This window comes from Harmonia axyridis, chromosome 2 (genome assembly GCF_914767665.1).
Source record: "Harmonia axyridis chromosome 2, icHarAxyr1.1, whole genome shotgun sequence".
Classification (NCBI taxonomy): Eukaryota; Metazoa; Arthropoda; class Insecta; order Coleoptera; family Coccinellidae; genus Harmonia; species Harmonia axyridis.
In genome coordinates, this window is record NC_059502.1 from 54,616,295 (window position 1) to 54,637,772 (window position 21,478).

At 36.8% G+C, this 21,478-nt stretch overlaps 1 protein-coding gene across 2 annotated transcripts in view; it reads right to left on the reverse strand.

Moving 5' to 3' along the window:
* Positions 1-21,478, reverse strand: part of LOC123672228 (dynein axonemal heavy chain 8-like) — a 133,542-nt gene that overhangs the window by 42,947 nt on the left and 69,117 nt on the right. For both annotated transcript variants that reach the window (XM_045606244.1, XM_045606243.1), the window contains exons 32-46: positions 20,586-20,722; positions 20,117-20,363; positions 19,080-19,192; positions 18,791-19,017; positions 17,055-17,152; positions 16,878-16,996; positions 14,331-14,746; positions 11,418-11,765; positions 8,153-8,271; positions 7,847-8,009; positions 7,419-7,592; positions 5,964-6,234; positions 3,603-3,832; positions 3,330-3,546; positions 1,213-1,531 (exon numbers count right to left, since the gene is read on the reverse strand). In XM_045606244.1, coding sequence (XP_045462200.1) covers positions 1,213-1,531; positions 3,330-3,546; positions 3,603-3,832; positions 5,964-6,234; positions 7,419-7,592; positions 7,847-8,009; positions 8,153-8,271; positions 11,418-11,765; positions 14,331-14,746; positions 16,878-16,996; positions 17,055-17,152; positions 18,791-19,017; positions 19,080-19,192; positions 20,117-20,363; positions 20,586-20,722 — 3,198 coding nt within the window. The remainder of the gene's footprint in view (positions 1-1,212; positions 1,532-3,329; positions 3,547-3,602; positions 3,833-5,963; positions 6,235-7,418; positions 7,593-7,846; positions 8,010-8,152; positions 8,272-11,417; positions 11,766-14,330; positions 14,747-16,877; positions 16,997-17,054; positions 17,153-18,790; positions 19,018-19,079; positions 19,193-20,116; positions 20,364-20,585; positions 20,723-21,478) is intronic.

Genomic DNA, 21,478 nt, shown 5'->3' on the forward strand with positions numbered 1-21,478 from the left:
CAAAGGGATTCTGAGATACCCTCACTAAACAACGGATTTGGGACACCCGATATATACAAAACAAAAAGGAAAAAAATAAACAAAAACAAGAAATCGGTTCACGAATGATCTTGTGATATATTTCAGCAGATATATTTGGACTAACTGGAAAAATGTTGAGAATAAAAATCATAGAGTATGGAAAAAGTTATCAAGAAAAAGAATACAACTCAACTGATGTGGATTTCTTTATATAATCAACATTAAAAATCGATAGAGGTAACAATGAAAACATTTCACTTGATTAAAGATTTTAAATGATCGCAACTTTATTTAACCTTATTATTATGAACTGATTATTAATGAAAAAATGAAAAATTAATTAAAGAAATAAGACACTGAGCTATACGTTTCACAATTCTCTATATGTATATCAAAAAATATGTCTATATAAAAAAATTTATATTGAATTGTCTAACGTTTAGTCGAGTGTTTTATTTCTTTTATTGATATTATAAAATTATGTTTCGCCAAGTGATAAGCGAGGAATCGATTCCGATTAAAAGTTATTTATGCAACAAGTGCAAAAAGTGAATGTTTATTGCACTTGACGGAAATTGTCCGACGAGGCCGTTAGGCCAAGTTGGACAACACGTCGAGTGCAATAAACAATTTTTGCAAGAGTTGCATACAACATTTTTTCTACGTTCATGCAAAAAGAAAAAAATGTACAATATGTATCATGAGGTGTGGTCATAGTACAGACAGTTTGCTCTATGGAGGTAGACGGTTACAAATCGGATCAGTTTTGATTAAGGAGTTATACTCGGGAAGGCATTGTTTGTTTATCTCTGGCTGCTAACATTAATACAAAATAATATAAAATATGTAATTGTTTAAAACGTATTGCCAATCTCCCAGCATATCTGATAAATATGTAGTGGGTTTGAACGTTTATGTTTGTCATGATGACAGTACGTTGAAGTAGAATGACAGATGAGTGCAATAACAACTTTATTGCACTAGTGCAATAAAGAACTTCTTCTTCCACTAAATAAAGTTCAATAAAGTTTTGCTTTTTGCATGAATGTAGAAAAAAAAATAAATATGGAATTGTACACATTAATTGATATATTGAACGAACACAGAAAGCACCTTCAAGAAAACAAATTAACTTGTCAATTGAACTAGATGAGGTAAAAGGACAACAGAATAAAATGAAATAGAACTCACTGGAGAGAAGCAGAGTACGACGTGAATGTTCGATCTTGATCTACTGATGAAAAAATCGTAGAGATTATCCACAGTTGGAGGCCGTTTAGGTTGGATTTTCTTCATGATGGGAATGAGTTCGGATTGGATCTCGTCCAGTTCGTCTTTTGGAAAGAGATTTGCTATTTCTCCCGAACTCAGAATGTTGTTCAAACTTTCCAAGAAAGTTTCTTCCTTTATTTCGTTATCGGTAAAGATGAAGGTGATTCCAGAGCCTTCGAGACCGGCAACTCTATACAGGTACTTTATGTCGTCCATAAGATTGTTCAGATTGTAGGACCTATATGATTAAGGAATATAATATAAGGATGCACATAGACGTACCCTAAAGGTAATTAAACAGTATTGGGTATTTGAAAGATACACGTTTCTTAAGAATAGAAAACAAAATTTTAATGATTTTCTCCATCTTGTAGGTTCAACCTAAGATTCATAGAATACCTGGTGTGTGCAATGATTCGATTTTGTTTCAGACTTTTCGGGAGATGCACCTGTTGCTTTGGTGTTCAGCTTAACCAGAGCTCTGTAAGGTGGCGCTCTTCAAAATTTTTCGAATTCCCGCTATCTGCCAGGTGCCGTTTAAAAATGAAATACTTATTTTAGACACTGCAAACATTCACAATGAATTAAAATTCAGTTCATATCAAATTTTGAATCAAATGAATGGAATATAATGACAGAACATGTTATGAATTTTCAATAACTACCCAATTCTCTTGGCTGCGAAATCTACGCCAGTGGTTTGATATAAGAGAGGCCAGTACGATCATCCATTTGGCACGAGACAGAGAGGAATTCCAGTTGATGGTCGCCAACATCCGTTGTGGAGACGGCACTTAAAGAAGAAGACCCAATTAATGAATGACAATCAAATCACGAATTCAATCAGATGAACGGAAATGACAATTAGACTGAATTTAGGGGGTTTTAAGATACTTTCCCGGGTTTCGGCACCAATAATTGTCCGCAAAAAGGAGTTTGCGGTCAATTTCAGATGAATTTTGTTACTAATATTGAACAACCAAAAAAATTGTGAAATGCAACTTACCCCAACAGGCTGCAGAAGAAACCTAGGCGAATCACCGCTAATCTGGTTCCAAAAAGGAGGTTCCAAGGAAAGGAATTCAGGGGAATTTACCTCCCTTAAGTACCTGTGGCTTCACCTGGCTGATGATAAATTCAGGGCACTTCACGAATAGTTGTTCAATATTATTTTGTTCACTAACACTATTAGATGACGATGCAGAAGATAGATGAAAATAAATTAACTAATTATGATGAGTTATCAGAAGATTAATTAATTTTGTCGGGGGTCGGTCGAGAAGAAATACGACCGTAGTTCACGACTGAACACTTCTTTTTCTAACATTACAGAAATGAATGGAAGTTGTCGTCAAAAATTTTTTTTTTTCGATTATCCCCCCCAAGAAAAAAAAACTACGCCCTTGGTTCACAAGAGTCGAGAATTGAGAGAAATGTCAAATGTAAACGCTGTATGCGCCATCTGAAACAGACGCGATCTATCGAAATCAAGTAGGTATAAACCTGAAAAATCTCCCGTTTTGTCTCAAAGTTTTACAAGTATAAGTACACACCAGGTTTTCTATGCATCTTAGTTCAACCTCAACCCTAATTTGAATGTGGAACATGTTTCGTGCGATCATTGTAAAACACAATATTTCTTCTACGTAGATAAAAACCTTCCTGGCAACAAGTAAAGTTTTTTCACCAGAATGGTTGTTCATTGGAAGGACTGAAATCTTTCCTATGTAATAGTAAAGATTGCAAAGTCGAAAAACTTTCAATATTCATTTTGTACAAGACATATTTAGCCGACTGATGAAGCTGGATACACCAATCGTTCATCAAAATAGATCGCATCCGAAGAAAACCAGCCAGAAGAAGGAGAAAAAGTATTTATTCCCCATCACGCCTATCGGAGGAAGTATGAATATAATATCAGTATCAGAATGAAGGAATCCTAAAAATCTCTAGTTCTGGCGAAAGGTGAAAAACTTACTAGATCATGGAATTCTTCAATAATGTTGAAGAAAATCTTCAAAATCGGAGTAACTCACCTAGTCAGTTGTATCTGGTATGATTTGTATGAGGCGATGAAAGAAGCCAGCCTTGTCAAGCTCTGTTTTCCAGAACCACCAACGCCGACCAATAAAGCATTACCTCTTGCCGTTCTGATCAGTCTGGATATCGCCATCAGATTTACCATTGCGTCATGGAAGAACACCATGTCCATAACCGATCCACGTACCTGTTCGTTGTATTGTTCCATGTAACCTAAAAAAAAAAACGCTGAATCATGTCCAATACATGTAGGGACGTTTTCAACACACCCAACAGCTTCTCTTTCAAGAACTCCCAGGATGGTATCTCTTCGTACACCTTCGGAGCCTCAAAGGCGAAATCCTCTGGTTCGTCACCGGTTGCCTCTGGAACTTCCCTCAGAAAATCGACCCAAAATACTTCTTCTTCATGATAGAAACGAGCGTCATCTCCGAGATCTTTAATTACATTATCTTTCAGACTTTGGATGAACCAATCTTTGTCGCTTTGTTCGGTGAATCTGGGGGATGTACAACAGACATTTTGAGCTTTTTCTATGATTTAATTGTTTAATTAAAAAAAAAATAAATATGGATAAAATATTATAGAAACAAGACGTTAAGTATGTTTTCCTACAACTGCTATGAAAAGTAGCGTATTCTTCATAGCTTACTCTATTTCAAAACTATGTATTGCTCATACTGTGGGAAATATTATTTCTCACGGCACTTTGCCCACACGTAGCTAGGTTGACCAATTAAATTGGGCTTTTGAGTCGTTTCTAAGGAAACGCAATAAATTAGCACATACTGTCAACGAAGGCCATTTTGATTTGAATCAAGTCCATTACTTGAATTATTGAAAGTCGTGCAGTTGTAGGAAAATTATAGTGTGCAACATGTGGAGAAAGTCCTTTTCTCGCTCGTGTGTTTGCGGCACTCGCCTTTCAGGCTCGTTACAGCACTAGTGTGATAATGAAATTCAATAAAATCAAACACTTCGTAGAATATTTGAAATGAAAATATGTAGTAAATCGGAAATTTGTAAATTATTTATATTATCGTAGTAAATCGGAAATTTGGAAATTATTGAAACTATTGAAATTATTGGGATTATTATTCAAAAAGAATATACGTTAAATTCAAAAGAGCGATCGCGACTTGTGTAAACTGATCTTATCTTAGAAGCAGGATGTTTTATTTTCAATTATTGCTTTTCTTAGTTATCGTCTCACTGCGTTGGTGAAATCGATATATTTTTCACGGATAAGAAAAATAATTTAGATACGGGGAAATATTGAATTATCTGAATTCGATACATGCGACGAACCGTTAGGATCTTTCCCAGATGACACAGCAAAAAGTTCGTTAGGAAAAATCGAAGTATGGTTCTTGCTGAGATCGACAGAAAAATCTAGTTTGAAGTCGAGGTGGGGTCTGTTGACGAAAAATTGAAGAAGGATAAAAAATTTTCTAACCAATGATCTAATTGGCATGGTAACTTGGGCAATTGTTGGGGCGGTCTTAGATAAGTACGATGTTACGATTTTGTTGAGGTCGAAGGAAGAAGTCAGTATCGCTAAGGGTCTCTTATAGAGAAGGGTTGAGAATTCGAACGTCAGTCGCGAAACCGGACTTAGAGCAAAACAATTTGTTTTCAAGATCAGAGTAATAGTTAATGAGGATAAGTTAAATAGAACGGTAAATTGGTATATGAGTGAGTTTTTGGGATTTTAAGTATTCAAGAAAAGGAATTGTTTTAGCTCAGAGAAAGGAAGATGTTAGGTGAGAAATAGAAAAACAGGGATATTTTTTTTTTGGGATAAAGTTTTAGAATTTGTTCTGATAGCAATTAGATTAGCTCGCAGTGCGCGAATCGGGAGTGGAGTTATTAAAAAGGAATTACACTTTTCGAGTGAAAAGTTCGAAGAAATTAAAACTAGGTTTAGGCAGGGACTAATCTCTCACCTAGCACCGCGGGATAAGGGCAAGATAACAATCTTTTGGCTATTTAATTTTTATTTTTATTTGATGATTTTTGAAGACTTTTTCGAGGAGAATAAGTTTATTCGAGTAGTCCCGATTCTCTCAAGTTCAAAGTTGGTTTTTTCGTTTTTTTTTGTTTGAATAATAGTTTATTCGAGACATTTTTAATTATAATCATAAAGTTAAATATAAACTTCGTGGATATTGTTATTTTGGATATTTTTCATTTTTCCTTATTATATTTAAGTGTAAAATTTTAATGAACTTTTATTAACCCAGAAAACTAATCCTGTCCCTAGAGAAAGAAAGTCAACTAAAAAGACCTGTCCATTGAAGCGACGGGCCGGACTTACACATAAAATCTTTGTGAATTTACATAATTATTCATTCTCCGAGACCTCTGGAAAGCCGCTCTTCCAGGGGTTGAAAGAACATCTCAACCGGAGATATGTGAACGTTGGTCAACATCCACTGACCAACCCGTTCATGACAAATATTCGGAATACGATTATATGAGAACTCATTTATTGTGAACATTAACAACAAAATCCTTATAGAAAAATGAAGAAACTGGTCAGTAACTTCTGGAATGAATATAAACAGTCTTTAAATTTCACACATTGTTCTAATGAAAATAATCGTAATAATGAAGAAAAATAATCGTACCTATCAGAAATAACTCTGTGGCATTCGTGTCTCCACAATTTCAACAGGTCCGTCTCGGTTTTACACTCGTCACCAGCCACCGTCAAGATTCCCTGCCATATCCTGGACAGATCTCTCAAATTGAAAACGTAATGAAATTTGGCAGGAGTTGGCAACATCTTAATTTTGGTCTTCTCCCATACGTGTCTCGTCAACTGAATTAGCTTGCTCACGAAGTTAACCACAGGCTCACGGAATCTTTCGGGACAGAAATATCCGCAAGCGATTTGTTCTGAAACGATTTCAAGGGTTTTTTCATTATTGATCTTTTTGATATATACCTATTTTTTTTCTAGAAATGAAATGAATACATTAATCAATGAATAAATGAACGAATAAATACATTTATGCATAAAAATATAAATTGAAAAATGAATAACCAAATGAATGAATGAACAAAGCGATAAGAATGAACCAATAGGCAAATAAATGGGAGAATGTATAAATGATTGAATAGAAGAATGAAAATCATATCATTCGAAACAAAAAAAAAAAAAGAAAAGATGAATGAATTATTTAGGAAATGGATGAATAAATACATGAATAATGAACAAATGGATATCTGAATAAATGAACAAATATGTAGGTAAACGAATGCAGGAGTAAATACATGAATAAATGAATATATTGATAAATAATAAGAAGAGAATATGAATTGCTCTTGTTGAAATAGGGTACTTAGCAACCATATATATATATAGAAGGTTAGATGAATAGATTTCATAGACGGGAAAAGTCATCAATAAATAGAACGGTTTTTTTTTCTGGAAGAAAAATATGTGCCCAATAGGTATCCAGGTTTGGAAAATTCACTCGGAACCATGGGATTTAGCGTACAAATCTCCAAGTCGCTCTGACTCCAATGGAACAGTGGAAGAATCGAAACATGAGTGCGTGGCCATATCAAATAACGCGAACGGCTGCTGGCAGGCGTAGATTCCATCGCGCACGCAGGTCGAGACCGAGAAACTTCAGACTAATGCCCGCCACTCACGAAGCGTTTCTTCCAGCGTTTGGTAGCAAGCGTCGAAGAGATTCCAGTCGGGCAGTCAAGTTCATACTCTGATTTACAGTCGTACGGCCGTGTCCCGAGCTGTCTGACTGGAATCTCTTCGACGCTTGCTACCAAACGCTGGAAGAAACGCTTCGTGAGTGGCGGGCATAACAGATCCCCCACTACGCTTGCCAGCGGCCATTCGCGAAGACCAGATTTTTATTTGATATGGCATCGCACACATGTTTCGATTCTTCCACTGTTCCATTGGAGCCAGAGCGATTTGGAGATTTGTACGCAAAATCCCATGGTTCCGAGTGAATTTTCCAAACCTGTATAGATGAATAAATGCATACCGATTCCTAGTTATCCTATTCTTATACAATCAGAAGAGCTATCGTATTCATGAGTTATCTACTTACGGAAAATCAGATCCATGGAGTTGATACTTGGAAGGGTGCAGTTGAAGACGCAGAACTGCCTTTTCAGTCTATGCGGAATGTCATTTCTTCCTCCTCCCGGATGAATCATCGCAGCCAGAAACATAACATCCACGACGGTCGAGAAATCACCTGGTTTATCCAAACTATAGAATCCTAAAAATATTATCTTCTGTTATTCCTAATATTTAGTATCCAATGGAAGCAGTAGATGGTGTTTTCTTATAAATAAGAGAGTTTATTGAAGCAAAAAATATAACGACAAACAGTTTCTGAAATACAATTAAATTAAAATTATTTTATAATTTGTAGTAATGAATGGATGTTCCGATCAGAAAAAGAGTTAAATGATGTTTAGAAGAGAAGAAACAATATAAGTATGAAACTTAATAGACATAACAAGAACTTTCCTCCATTCTCCATGAGTTGTCTGACGATTTCATTGGTGATTTGATCGCCCCAATCGTTTATTACCGGCATGTTTATATCGTCGATGAATACGCTTAGGGTCTTTCCAGCTGGTGGACCATAGGTCGTTCCCACCCTCTTATCGATATAAGATTCGATGATCCTCTGAAAAGTCATAGATTTATTGAAAAAGTGTGAGCTCTGGGAATCTTCATAGATGCCTTAGAGGCTCGACATAGAAAACATTAAACATTGAATATTGAATGTTAAACATATTCATGAAGTTTTATGAAATGCGTGAAACTCACTTGAACCATGTTTGGCGTAGTAGCGGATGAGAAATTGAAGCTTTTACTCAATTTATATTCTGGATCGAAGGACTGAAGGTATCCTTGAATCATTACCGTCTTGGCTGTACCTTGCTCACCTTGAAACAGAAAAATTCAATGAAAACATTGAGTTGATTGAAATTCAGGTGCTTAATAGGGCTCAAGTTTTCGAAATTAATATACTCCATGTCGTGGCCCGGATTCCACAGCCGTTTCAATGACATATGTCAAAATGAACTGTCATCCAAAGCATCATAGGTTTACTCGAAGGTAAGATGTCTAAAAACCAGGTGTATGAACTGATTAGCTTTTGTTTTGCCAATTTTGAAAATATTAGTTAAGCTTCGTTAACCCAACTGTAGGTAGCGCTATCAACAAATTAAGATTCTTGTTATTTATTATTTATGAGTTTTGTGCCATTATGCACCTATATATGTATATCTTCCATTATAGTTATGATCTATGGAACCAATTCTTGTAACTGAAATACCAATAAACTCTATCTCTATTTCAAATATTTGAATTCATTCCAGTACACGTTTCGTGTTTTGTTTCACGACTTTGCACGATCATACTCGGTTACACATCGCTTTTGATTGGTCAGTATCGGGTTTTAATTAAAAAGTGTGAGCAACGATGGCTTATTCGATTGACATGAATTTCATTTATCCGCAAGATAATCTTGTGGCATTACAATTTAAATATGATTTCTGGCATATGACCGCCACGGCTGGCTCGGATGTAGTCCAATCTGGACGTCCAATTTCCGATGACTTTTTCCAACATTTGTGGCCGTATGTCGGCAATAACACGGCGAATGTTGTCTTCCAAATGGTCTAGGGTTTGTGGCTTATCCGCATAGACCAATGACTTTACATAGCCCCACAGAAAGTAGTCTAGCGGTGTTAAATCACAAGATCTTGGAGGCTAATTCACAGGTCCAAAACGTGAAATTAGGCGGTCACCAAACGTGTCTTTCAATGAATCGATTGTGGCACGAGCTGTGTGACATATTACGCCGTCTTGTTGGAACCACAGCTCCTGGACATCATGGTTGTGCAATTCAGGAATGAAAAAGTTAGTAATCATGGCTCTATACCGATCACCATTGACTGTAACGTTCTGGCCATCATCGTTTTTGAAGAAGTACTGACCAATGATTCCACCAGCCCATAAAGCGCACTAAACAGTCAGTTTTTCTGGATGTAACGGTGTTTCGACATACACTTGATGATTAGCTTCATTCCAAATGCGGCAGTTTTGTTTGTCGACGTAGCCATTCAACCAGAAGTGCGCTTCAACGCTAAACAAAATTCGCAATCTCATTTTGGGCCCATTCGACGAATCTACGCCTCACTTGATGATCGTTTGGCTTCAATTCTTGCACGAGTTGGATTTTGTAAGCACGCAAACCAAGATCCTTCTGCAAAATCTTCCATAAAGTGGATGGACACAGATCCAATTCCTGTGCTCGATGGCGGATAGACTCATTCGGGTCTTCCTCAATGCTACGCTCTACAGAAGCAATAGCTTGAAGAAGCTATTGCTGCTGTACAGAAGTGTACATACCGTACTGCGTCTCAAGTTATCAATAAGAGTAAACGTGGTGCGAAAACATTCCATGATTAATCGAATTAACTGCTCTGATGGACGATTTTGTCGACGATAAAATGGACGTAGTGCGCGATACGTATTCCGCACAGAACCATTATTTTCGAAATGAAATTGCACTATTTGCAAGCGTTGTTCTATTCATGATGAATTGCCAAACCAAACTGAGAATAAATCACTTGGCAGCTGTTAAATCGGTCGCCATCTTGAACAGTAATGCCAACTTAAAGTTGTATACTTCGAAAAAAAACACACTTTACATTAGTTTAGGTCCATATACTGTTCATCCCTGTGATTTTGATCCATTGGTGTACCATATGAAGGACATTTTGTTAAGACAATTTACGAAGTTTATTGCACTGAAACTGTCATCTATTACTGTTTCAATGAAGGTATCGAAATCGAAGATAGTTCGCATCACATCCGATGGTCTCGATTAGATTTTTTAGTCAAATTGATTCAATATTCCATATGTCCAATTCAGTTCCCATGTCGGAGCTTCGCATTGCGAGATATTGTTATTGCTTTCAACAGATTACATTTTTTACATGAACTTAATTTCTAACTTATAGGTATAAACGTCTAACGGTGGTTTCGACAACAACGGTTTCAGCTTTAGAGATTAAAAGTTACTGTAAATCTACTCACAGTAACTTTGGGTTACTAAAACTTCAGTACATTATTGTAGGCTTGGTTAATCGATCATCTAGAGGTATGATTCGATTACCTGGCCTTTCATCTTCTTCTTCGTTACTTTGCCGGATTTGTAATAATTGAACTCTTTTGAATTATTTACATCTATTTACAAAGTCACACTTATACAGTACAAACTCAGTATTTAGAAGATCCTAATAACGTCCTAATAACAAGTTTCTCACTACAGTACTGAATTTCGTCTTCAACTCGTTTGTTGATTACTCGAAACGTCTTCGATTATCACGTCTTCGTCGTACTTCAAGTTTTCGGTCGTCTCGTCTTTAACTTGTTTGCGACTCGTCTTAATCTAGTCCGCGAACCGTCTTTACGTCGTACGTCTTAAGTTGACCGACCGAACTTGACTCGTCTCTAACTTGCCTTAAACTGTACTCGTCTTCGACTTAAGTTGAACTGACCCCCTGTCTCGAATATCGACCTCCCTTCTTTCGGCTTGACCACTTCCTTAGGGAAAGTACCATCCCCTAGTCCAATAAGAGCTTTGCCGTACCGCCCACAAGGATCTTCGCGGATTCCTGGAAATAGAATATTCTCGAAGGACTAGAACCTGATACACAGATGTGACACATCTGGTATAACCGTATTGTCTTCGAACTTTCATAACCCCCCAGTAAATCTCTTCAAGCTTTACAACTCCATGACATATCTTCGACACCTCGAAGAATAACACATACTTTTTACATTATATGTACAATAACAATTCGTTCCCTGTAAATTCATTGAAACTGTCATGCCCTCGACACTTGAAGAAACTAATAGGTCTCCAAGCATCCGGTTGACCATCTAAATTATTTACAGGGAACAATAACTGGATCCTACATTATTAGGGTGACTGTAGACTCGAAAAACTTCATAAATATATACCTAGTTAGTTCTGATAAACTTCAAGATGTATAAAATTAAATGAAGGGAAAATTACCTATCAAAAGCACAGCTTTAGTTTGTTTCGCGATAGCACCAATCAAAAAAGCAGTCCTGACGTTGTCCACATTAGGAACCAGAATGGAGGTGAAATCCAGAATACTATCGGCAGGATAACAAAACTCCTCCACTCGTTCCGACCAGTGCTGCCATCTTCCATTTTCCGGATTGACCAGATACTCGAATATCGTCTCGTTAGGCCCAATTTTCGGCCAATCCATTTTCGAAGGATGGGTAATAACGAAACGTTCCAGCTTGGCTCGATCCTCCAGTTCCAGGATGGCGCCCAAAGACCACATCATGGAAAATAAGAAGAGTCGCTCGAGTTGCTTCTCTGTCCAGAACTCTGTGGAAAAAAACAATTGAAAATGTCGTTCTGGATCCTGAGATCTTAAAATATAAGGTGCAGTAAAAAGAAATCCATTATTTTACCAATAGATGGCTTTAGCTATCTGTACCTCGTGTTGTATAAATCCGATCGGGTTCCGCTAGATGGCATTAAAAAGATGAGCTTTCATACTACAAAAACTTATGTGAGAGTTTTGTGATTAGTTGACTCAGTTTAGTTTGAACGCGCGTCGAAAATGGACATTGGCAAAGAGAAAGTACGCTATATTTAACAGTTTATCTTCGATAAAGACGAAATTGTAAGCCAGGTGGCTGAAAATGTAAATAGTGTTTGTGGTCCCAATGCTGTAACAGCCAATCACGCGCAATTTTTGTTTCGTCGATTCCGTTCCGGTAATTTCGATGTCAAAATGCACCACGCACTGAAAGATCGAAAATATGGATCTCAAGAAGAAGCTCGATGTATGTAGTTTACGCAAAACGACAAAAAACACAAGAAGATCACTTATGACAACGTCAAGTGAAAACGATCATGGTTAAAACGCGATGAGCTGGCGGAAACGCTTGCCAAGCTGGGATTGATGGTCAGGAGGGTTTTACTGTGTGTTTGTTGGGATTGATTGGGAATTATCTACAATAAGCTGCTCCCCTATGGCACAACTACACTGTCAAAAATTAGTCCTTCCCAGGGAAGCAATCGCCCAATCCAGCTTCGGGAAACTTGGTTGGAAAGTTCTTATGCATCCACCTTATAGTCCGGACCTGGCATTAAGTTATAACTATCTGTTCCTGTCCATGGCGAACAATTTTGCTGGTGAGTGATTCGCTTCAATCGGCTAGTGAAAATCGACTGTTTCAATTTTTTGAAGTTCAAACAGACAGGAGGAGTGTGGAAAGTTTGGCGAGAAAAGTGATCTAAATAGTTGAATCTGAGAATTGCTCAAATTGAGTGCAGCCAAGAATGTGCACTATTCATTTCAACTGACTGTACATTTTGCAAGAAGTTTAGAAAATCGCCGTCAAATGTTCATATTACTTTTATTTTGGTCATAATTGTAGTTTTTCATGTGCACGCGTATTGTTTTATGATGAAATTCAAAATAAGAAATACATTTTTTCCGAACAGACAGACCTGACTGGATGAATACCTGTAATTTTCAAATTATTACAGTTCTTATCCTATCTGCATTCTTGGAAACTGATGTAACACTTCATCGGTTTTCATTACGAACATGGAGTGTTTTTTCTCATTCTTTTCTATTATATTCAATTTCATTCACTCCATCAGAAGCCAATAAAAGTAGGTTCCCGAAGAATGATGACGATAAGCAAGGCCGCGTCACTAGCCAAACTGCCGCCCTGGGCAGAGACTCATTTTGCCGCCCTAACAGAAATTAACTCTAATGCAGAATGGTATTCTGCATTAATATTGGATAATTGAGGTCCAGTGCCGCTCAAGCGTTTCTACCGTTTTATTTTTTATGGATTCAATTCTTAATTCTATAGATGATTTAGGATAAGTGGAATGTAATAAACAATAAACGTGCTCAACTGAATTCTAATGAATAAATGATAAAATATATGAATTGAGTTCAGGTTTTAGATCCTTCGTTTTTTTTCTTTGATATGATGAATATGAATTCACGATACAAAGATGTCAAAGATTGGTAAATTTGATAAAAAAAAACATCAGTGAAATTCGTTTAAATAAAAAAAAAATTCCCATTATTTGCCGCCCCTCTAGAGTGGGCCCTGCAGTTTCAGGTTCCTAGCTTAGTTTCGATTCTAGAAAAAGCTAGAAAATATGTTTTTTTTTGTTTAAGATTATCGAGTAAAACAATCGGATGATGCTGATGAACCATTATCTAATTCGAAAGCGCCCACGCCCAACACTAGTTAATTTGATATAAAAAATGGAGAATATTATAAAATAATGGAATGTCGTATGAAATAATAGAACTTCTTACATTTCTTGAGAAGTATCATATCATTTGGAAGTGATGAAATCGAATCGTTTTCTTATATTTTGCATTCCATTCTGAGGAATCAATATTCTGATTAGGGAATTGAAAAGAAAATAATCCAGAACCCCAAGTGGGCATAAAATTCGGCAACGTAAAGGGAACGCCGACAAGTCTGATGAGTGCATGTGTTTTTTTAGCGTCAATAACTCGTGAACAGCACTATGAGGGGATCACGCCACAACTGGATATTTATGAGTATAATGCGAACCTTTTATGGTTTTTGATGTTATTCAAATTTGTTGGTATTCCTTCCTGTTGTTGCTGACTGAATTAAATCCCATTTGGTACTTTGAATTTCTATACATGTGATTTTTGTTGATCAAGCTTGAAATGCCGCCTTTGAATTTTGCCGCCCTAGGCGACTGCCTACCCCCTAGAGAATCAAATACTGAGTGCAAATACTGTAAAATCATTGGATCCTACGCAGAACAAAACTTTCCTAGCAAAACTGTAGACCAACGATTTATCGTAGCAGTAGCCTGAACAAAAAAAAAATTATCATTCGTTCCTTCACATAGACATCTACCGTATGGACTCACTTGCTTCGTCACCAACATCCAAAATGCCCTGCAAGACGTCATAGCATTGTCGCATGTACACGGCCTCCCTGATGAACATTTTCGGTTTCAGTTTTTGCAGCACATAGTCCTGAGCATCGCTGTAGATCTTGCCGAACATGGGTCGTAGGGCGTCCCCTTCTTGTTGCGTTCTGGTCTTCAACCAACCGTCCAAGATGGGCGGCCACGGAAGCACAGAGGAGCTCATGAACACCATGCCCATGCGAGACACGGTGGCGGGGCTTGCGTTGTCCACGTTGTCCGGTTCGAACACCAACTTGCAATTGCCAGCCATGACTATTCGATCGCCATTGGCCAACGTTAATGTTTTGTTGTCGTCTAAGACAGAGTTCAGATTTTCAATCCAGACGGCGTCGACTGGACCGTCAAGGACTAACCTGAAGGGAGTAAGAGTTTTCATATATTGGTTTGGAAAATACAAACAAAAATTTGATGAGATAGGATATTCAACGTTATTCCAGAGAAGACACATGGGGCCGTATTCATAAAACTAAAGAATATCCTTGTAAGTATAAGGTAGAAGTATAAGGTTTTGAATTGAAGAAAAAGGTAAGAGTATAAGCATTTCCTTTTTTTCGTATTCATAATGATAACCTCATACTTGCAAGAATATCCTCCAAGAATAAGTAAATGGTTGTTGGCATGTTGGCTTGTTTCAAAGTTTTTGCCACGTTATGAATCACAATACAGGCAACAATAATTTTTGGCACATTCTCCAATTTCACTCGACAAACATGTTGCAGATTAGGAAATCGACGTTTCAGTTGACCAAACCAACGTTCAATTATCACTCTTTTTTTTTCAAAAGTTTATTATAACTTAGTTCAGTACCTGGAGTGGGATTTCGGAATGGAGTCATGAGCCACGGCTGTATACCATATCCAGCATCAGCAAGTAGCACGACGTTGTTTTTATTTTATAATTGAACCCTTATTTGTGAATTTCTCCATATTCTTGAATCGTGGACCGAACCAGGCCAACTAACGTCGGTACTAGTGAACATTTCTCTTGCATCACAGGTGGTTTGCACATTCACTGTAGGATAACCTTTCCGATTGACATACTCATCACTATGGCAATTTGGTTTCAGAATTCCTACGTGGGTACAGTCAACTACGCCAATTGCTGTTGGAAACCTATATTTGCTTTGCCATAACTGTTTGGCATCCATAAGTGCATTCTTCGTAGACTGAATGTCCAGTAATTTGATTGTGCCACTATGCTGTCAATTACGGCAGTCACTGTACGAGATACTGTAGCTTGACTTACAGCCAGTTCTTGACCAATGCCCTTTTGATACCCAGGATCACTGAAATAGCGTAAACATATCTGCATTTTCAGGACGGATGATGACGCACCTTCTCGAGTTTCAGCATTATTTATTCCCAAAAATCTGTTAGCAAGCCATTGCACATTTTCCTCTTGAAACCGATATAATTCTTTGTAATCACGAACAGGTGTTGATAAACTCTCTTTGTAGTGTTTAATCTCTCTCAGTTCCACAATATCTGCCATCGCTACAACTGATCACTATACGATTGAGTATGCTACTGACCACACTCGAAATTATTGAAGGATATCCTTTTCATTTAGAGTAAAAGGTAATGTTTATGAATAACCAAATACTTTTTGTGAAGGATATGCTCATACTCTATTAGTATAAGGTTTTACTCGTAATATTATGAATGCGAGCTGAAGGATTTCCTTTATATTTTGCAAGTATAAGCATAACCTTTTTTTATGAATACGGCCCATGGTCAGTTAAACGATAAAACATCTGTGTGAAACGATATCGAATAAACGAGTGTTCTCTTTCAATGACGGAGTAAGGATGGTCACAGTTGCAGCCTTATCTAGCGCTGCGACATGAATATTATTCACTCTCCAACTGTGGGATGGAATTTTAACCATCCTTTTAGTTATTGATGCAACATCTTATGAATGGTTTGAGTTATACTCTGTTCGATGGTTTTCATTATTACACTAAATTCTATTCGTAGTGAAATGGTATAGATCTAAAATATTCAAAATTATTTCCTGCTTCATACACTGACTTCAAAGGAAGCATAGCTTGTTTAGAGCAAAATTAAATATTATACTAAAATTGTATGAATATTAATATCGAATAAACTATTCAGGAGGCTGAAAATCATTCTCCTAAATTTTTCGATTTGAATTTCAAGTAGACTGATGGAATGAAAATTCCATAGAATCTAAAGAATTGAAGATTCCGCTATTGCTTAGAGATTTTTCACTGATTTGTAAGTGCTCGTTCCCTGAACAGTCAACTCAATCATATCGTCACGACATGTGTACCTATATGACGAATCCGTTACTTCATTATGATATAAGTTATTTTTATAAAAATTAAACTATTTCTTGAGGATAAATATTAATGATTGTAGGAAAATAACGCGAGCACGAGTCTGCATTATTTGGAAAGAAATGAAAATTATGTATCCTCAAATTAATTTGAGATACTCTTAGGTAAATAAAATCTTTTTTTACCAGCAGAAATCAGTTTTCTTGAATTTCAACGTCCTCCTCCATAAAGTGGAGAATATACCATCTGTCCAGTCATTGGTGGCAACGTCTAGCCTTCCAAACATCTGAGGTGCCGTAATGGCCTGAAAAACAATGAAAACATCAAATATTTTCAGTTTACATGATCACAACACCGCTTACTTTGGGATTCATGCGTAATTCTTTATGGGGTACTCCCATTTCAGTGAAAGATCGCATTAGGCAATGCATGCATTTCGTTTTACCAGCGCCAGTCGGACCTTGGAGGAAAAAACGTTCAGAAATTATCACACTTCAATTTGTAAGGAGTTATCCACAGTAACCTGATGTTTTTCGTAGAAAACATGGAGGTGGATGATATGAAAATGTTCCATGTCGTTATAGGATATGTTAGGATACAAATAAATATCCGCAAAGTGAGACAAACGTAGACAAGGAGTGTTCGACATTCAGCCCCCTTACAAGATTTGTATTATAATAATAATAATAAAATGGTTTATTCTGTAAGCTACAGGGTATAAACATATAATCACAGAGGCGTGAGCCTGTACGTGACTTCTAAATAAACAAAATATAATACAATAGCCGGTATTCAAATAATTCCACAAATCAAAATCAAATTCCAACAACATATCCTAACAAAAGATATAATAATCAACAAAAACTTAAGAGTTCATCTTCAACAGTATAATGATCACTGATGAGTGCAAATTTTATACATATAATATATCACTAACACAAGCTCATTTTTTACTGCAAGTTGCGTCAACATATTTACATGGAGGAAGATTGTCTTCGGAAAGTAAGTTATCCATTTATTTCTTTTAGTAAAAATCTTCGAAAATGATGTGAGTTATTGGGGATTTATTATTAAATTGAAATATTTTCTGCCCTTGTCAATTATCCAATTTTTCAATTTTTTCCTCTTTTTAGGTAGGCAAAGCATCTCTGACCTATTCGTTTTCCTGCTCTTGGGGTAAGGTATTGGTTTGTTTTGTTCCGTGTTTCATATTCACACTCAGTTAGTTGGAGTTGAATTTTTTGTTTGCTTATGCCAATTAAAATCTGTAGAACAAATAATTGGTGGGGATTCATGACACTGGAAACAGCAAACAATTCATCTGATGGATACAGGAGAGGCTTTCCGTAGATAATTCGAACCATTTCTGGACCACCTCAACCCTCCTTAGATGACAACTATATGCTCCGCCCCAACCTATTATCCCATATCCTATTTGGGACCGACATAAAGCTGAGTATACCATCATTAAGCTTTTTGTATCCAAGTACTTTTTCAGATATCTAAACTTGGTAAGTAAACATCTTAATTTGATCACCAAGATATCTATATGTTTATCCCATTTTAGATGTCGATCAATTGTAATTCCTAGATATTTTATGTATTCAGCTTCTGGAATTGATGTTTCGTTGTCAACTTCCAAATTGTCCATATTTGGAAGTCCTGATTGGTAAGCAGCAAATGGTAAGTATTTTGTTTTCTGCAAATTAACCGTTAATTTATTCTCTCTGAACCATTGCTTTATCATTGGAAGATCTCCTTCTGCTAATTGTTTCAGTCTTATCTACAGCTAGAGCCAACAGACTACCATAAACTAGATAATTCTGCTTTACGTATGCAATTTATCTTAAAAAAGGATGAAAATAATACCACCTTTGCAAGTGATGAGTCTCATTTTCACTCGAGAGGAGAATTGAAAATTAGAAAGAAGATTGCCAGGATCAACTAGGAAATGTTGGAGGAAATATTTTTTATACTTAGTCAATGCTCTTGGATAGTTTATGATTAAATTAAGTAATGGATAAATTGAATTGACGATTATTTAAAAAGGGCTAGGTTTCCGTGGGTCATCTTATAGGTTTCTATGAAGAAAGCTCACCCATAACCATTAAACCGTGTCTGACCAGCGACGTTTCGTACAACTGCACGATCTTCAAGTTCCATGTGGAGTAATTTACCAATCCCATGAGTTGACTCTGATTGCCGACCGCCTTTTGAAGATCTTTCCACGAGTGTGAAGTCAACTTTATGCCAGGAAACATGTCCTCGATTAGGGATAGGAAGAGGGGTTCGTCTTCGTCGATGAGTTTGCTCAAATTCATGTCCCTGAAAATTGGAACAGAAGACGAGGTGACATTGAGACATTGAGATATATATTCGGACAAAACCTTAAAACTCTCATGACTGTGGTTTCCTCGCTGTCATTAGGGTTGGCTCGCTTCTGGGCTCCTAGAGTTCTTAGAACGGACAATATATTACGCAGTCCAAAATCGTAGTGGACCTGAGATTAAACAAATCCATTTATTTTCTTGAAAATAGTTGAGATGTCTTAAAAACTGGTGTGTTATAGTATATCCAAAGTCACTTGGAGTAAAAGGAATATTTCTATTATACAAGGGTTGTCTAAGTTTCCAGAAATTGCTTTGGGTTCAGTGAATTCATTGCTTAAGAATACTCTCAAATAAACCCCAGTATTTAGCGGATCGCGGTATCTACTTCAAAGGGACATCTGGCCAAGCGTTTTGATGGACTAATTCAAGCGACTTTGGATATACTATGGCTGATCAGATTTTGTTTGAGATAATTCTATGCATAGGTCCCTTTTCCTCCTTAAGTTGGCGCTATACAAATAATTGACCAATCAACGGCATCATTTGAAAATATTCAATCAGAATTAGAAATAAAAAATTGTTCACGCCACGATGTAGTAAGTTCACACGTTTAGTAGTCATGCATAATGAATTGAACTGGTTACCTGTGGAGAAAATATCAAGAAGGCCAATCTAACCCTAATTTACAAGATATCAGATACCACGATATCTGAAAGATTTCTTAGAAAGAAGAGGAAATTTTTATGACTACAATATTAGGTCAGCAAAAACTTCAATTTCTGCACAGTGAGAACAACTTCTTAACAGAAGTCCTTATTCTATGAGGGTGTTCGTTTGTATGATGGTCTCCCAGAGGAAATTAAGACGACACCTTTTTTGGGTGCATTCTGCGGAAGGTTGAATGGCACCTTCAGAGAAATGTGAATGATTATATTATTGTTGTGTTGATTTTCTATTTTTTGTACTAGCCGGGTGCTTAATAAATTTTATTATTATTATTATTCACTGACAAATCAAAAATTGCCAGGAATTGGTAAAAGATGTTGATCGTATTAATATTATTCTCCAAATCTCGATCGAACTGATAAACCTACCTGTTTGGACAACTGTCCTTCACAGAGGGCGTACAGGGTGAAAAATTTTCTCGATAGATAAACGTTGTCCTTGAAACCGCAGGAGGCCAATTTGACCCTGATGATGATCTGCCTATCTGGAACCATCATGGCGACATTTCTGAACATGATTTTCAGATTTTCGGGTAGCTCTTGACGTCCAGCATAGCCGGGATTCATCGTCAAGAATATGCCGAATTCGATGTTCATGGAAACGTTATCTCCATCCCTATAACACAGATTTATATGTTCAATATATTCTTTAAGTGTTAATTGTTCTCTATCCTAACTCTCCTTGGTCTCTTATAGCTTTTACGACTCAGAACTGGTTATGTTCTATTCAGTCTTTGTTACTATGTTCTATTGTCCCTTCTGGTACAATAGTGTTAATTGTTCATTCAACAGCAATGATTTTACTTTCCCCCGTAATCAGAAGATCATTTTCACTCACATGAAAACGAATATAGCTTTCCTCTCTTTTCTTGCTTGAAGAACGATGTAGATCTGTTGAGCGGCAACGGAAAGTACAGGCAACTCAATTCTGTTGAATTCGTCGAAACAACCCCAGCTTCCAGACTGAGCCAAACCCTATAAAAAAATACAATTAGGTAATCTTTATAATGATTAATAATATATAATTGGCTAACACCTGCACTTGGTAATGAATGATGAAATACAAAAAATGATCCATAATAAGGGTGAAACCGGTATATCGCTACTTTCTCTTGATGACGTACATTCTCCTTGTTTACTTTCGATTATGATTCCTATGAAATGACGTGGAAATCTTCTGTTTGACAATGGTTATGTTGATGGCATTTTTTTGATACATTAACCAGATAGTTAATTAATATCGTATGGTATTACACACCTGGCACAAACGGCTGCTGGCAGGCGTAGATTCCATCGCGCACGCAGGTCGAGACCAAGAGACTTTAGACCCGACTAACAGATCTCCCACTACGCTTGCTAGCGGTCATTCGCGAAGACCAGATTTTTATTTGATATGGCATTGCTCTCATGTTTCGATTCTTTCACTGTTCCATTGGAGCCAGAGCGACTTGGAGATTTGTACGCTAAATCCCACGGTTCCGAGTGAATTTTCCAAACCTATATATGGGAAGTTATGTTCTATGCAATTTGTTAACATAACATGTAATGGAAATTTCAATACTCGTCTCAATTTATTGTTCTCAATTTGAGAACACAGTCGATATTATTATTATGTTAACAGGAAATTATTTGTGTAATTCATTGTATCAAATGAATTACTCGCATACAATGGGATGAAATTGTCGTAACCCATCCCACGGTTGGATAGCGGCAAATACTCAAGTCGCAGCG